Raw genomic sequence first — 2,580 nt, forward strand, 5'->3', positions numbered from 1 at the left:
TTCGACGTAATATACGAAGAATTTATTTTCATTAACTTCGATTATTATTTTGATTATTATAGAGTTATTTGATTCTTTATTAATACAATGTATCAATACTTTATAGAATTGTCTGTGGAAGAAGCAGAGGATTCAGAAAATTTTGTAGCTGACAATGCAGAAATAGAAATAGCAGAATCAGAGGGAGAAAAAGAAAGCGATAAGAAAAAGACAAAATCTAAGAAAAAAACAAATGGTTAGTGTAGAGTCCCTATAAGAATCTTCATAGGGACTCTAGGTTAGTGTATATCCATATAAATCACACGCGCGCGCGCGTGAACATATATACGTGCACATAAATAAATAAATAAATATAAATAAATAAATGAATATAAAAATAAATAAATAAATACAAATATAAAAATAAATAAATAAATATAAATATAATATAAATATACATAAATAAAAAACAAATAAATTATAAATATAATAATAATATATTATAATAATAATATATGAATAAATAATTAATTAAATTAAATAATCAAATATATCATATTTACGTTTAGGGCGGTATACTCACATGAAATTGGCAGAGAACTTCGCAGAAGTTTTTACTAAAAGTCAGGCACAGGAAATGCAAGGATTAATGGAAACACAAATGAAAATGTTCAATGAATTTACGCAAACCCAAATAATGTCTCAACGTCAGTGGGAAAATGAAATGTTGGAAAAAGAACATAATCATCAACGTACAATGTTACATAATTTTATGTCAGGAATGCAAGCAATGCAACATAGAAACGTTCAATCGTATTCAGGAAATTTTCATGAAAATTATTCTCCTACACCATTCTCACCGATCCCATTTCATTCAACCACTTCGTTTATAAATTCATCTAATAGACCTGAACCATCTTTCCCATTAATAACTTCATCCTCATCATCAGTATGCAGTAATACAACTTCATTGTCTTATGGTGATTGTGTCCTTTCTCCTTTATCTTCATCTCAAACTAGTACTTCAATGCCTTAACTATCATCATGTATATGTTAAAATAAAAAGACACTTTTTGGTAATTTAATTGTTTGTATTTCTATATTAGTAATTGTTTTAATTTTGTAAAAGTTTAACTTTGTACTCTTCTTTGCGCTGCACGCTCATTGAAAATTATATGTAAATAAAAAGTTCTTATTCTTTCTCTTTATTACTCATTAGACAAAACAAGTATAACATTAGATAAAACAAGTATAACGCGATAGCACTGATAGCATTCTCTAAATACAGATCCAACGTATCTTTGGACACTATACGAGCGTTGCGATCATGACACAATCATTGAGCTTCTTCTAAACTAATTTTCTAATGTTTAAAATTTTATAGAAAATAATATTGGCATTTAGAGAGATAAAAAGAACTTTACGTATTATATACATACATTATCGATAAATAACATCGTAGAAACTTATTTAAACGCAATAAAAGATCAAAGAGGTATATGGATGAAACCGAGAAGTAACCATTTCTGGAGTGAAATTGTTCTGAAGACGTATACTGAGTTAGAGAGAAAATTTTTGAATGCGAAAGGATACATTTGTGTTTAACTTAATAAAGAAAAAATTAATGAATTAAAGTTTTAAGGTAACTAAATTGAATTAAACATTATTAAGTATCTTAAAAACTACAAATCATTTTCTGCGAAAATAATGGCCGAGGTTATCGTAATACACTTCTACGCAGGGGGTAGTTCGCCGCTAGATAGTCTGTTAAATGTTGACGAATGATTGATCCAGTGATATCGTCACGATCCCGATTGCTTCTATCTATTGGCTGTTGATATATTACTTGTGCTTCAGTCACCTCATTGAGCCATTGTTGAACAAATTCTTCATTTTTAGCTACCAATAAATTGTGCAAAATGCAACAAGCACTTGTAATGTTTGGAACGAACGAGTAATTAATATCAATCCTTTTTAGAAGTATCCTCCAACGTCCTTTCAATTGACCAAATGACATTTCTATTTTAACCCTCGCTGAATTTAGATGAACATTGAATGACTCCTGTTCGGCTGTAACTGTCCCTGAATAACTCTTTATTACCCATGGCAAAAGTGGGTACGCTGGATCTCCGACGATTAAATACGGTACTTCTAAGCCATTAATATTTCGCGTACTCTAAAATATGAATATACTATACGCATATGTTAATTCTTGTTTGCTGGGATGTGTGTGTGTGTGTGCGCGCGCGCGCGCGCGTGTATTTTATAATGTATTTTGTTGCTTTACCTGTGGAATAATATTTTTAGCATTTCTGTATAAATTGGAATCTTTGAAAACTGCAGCATCATGAGTATTTCCAGGGTGCCGAATACAAATATTTCTAAATCTGTATATATAAGAGTAATTAATTATTTATGACCACTTATTTAACTATTATTAATATAAATTAACCAATAAATAACGTATACCTGCATTTGTCATCGACAACTGCTTGTAAATTAAAGGAAGGCCAACCCTTACGGTTAACGTAGTCTCGATAACCCTCTGATGGTGCTAATATTGGTATATGTGAACCATCGATGCATCCGATAATTTGCGGT

The 2,580-nt window shown here is 30.3% G+C and overlaps 1 protein-coding gene across 1 annotated transcript; it reads right to left on the reverse strand.

Annotated features, from left to right (window-relative positions):
* Positions 1-1,696: 1,696 nt before the first annotated feature.
* Positions 1,697-2,366, reverse strand: LOC108765600 (uncharacterized; the record flags this gene model as incomplete). Its single annotated transcript, XM_018514388.1, has 2 exons — positions 1,697-2,155; positions 2,267-2,366. Coding segments are annotated over 2 exons (559 nt in total), but the record flags the coding sequence as incomplete, so codon positions are not given.
* Positions 2,367-2,580: the final 214 nt, after the last annotated feature.

Source organism: Trachymyrmex cornetzi, unplaced genomic scaffold (assembly GCF_001594075.2).
Source record: "Trachymyrmex cornetzi isolate Tcor2-1 unplaced genomic scaffold, Tcor1.1 scaffold501, whole genome shotgun sequence".
Classification (NCBI taxonomy): Eukaryota; Metazoa; Arthropoda; class Insecta; order Hymenoptera; family Formicidae; genus Trachymyrmex; species Trachymyrmex cornetzi.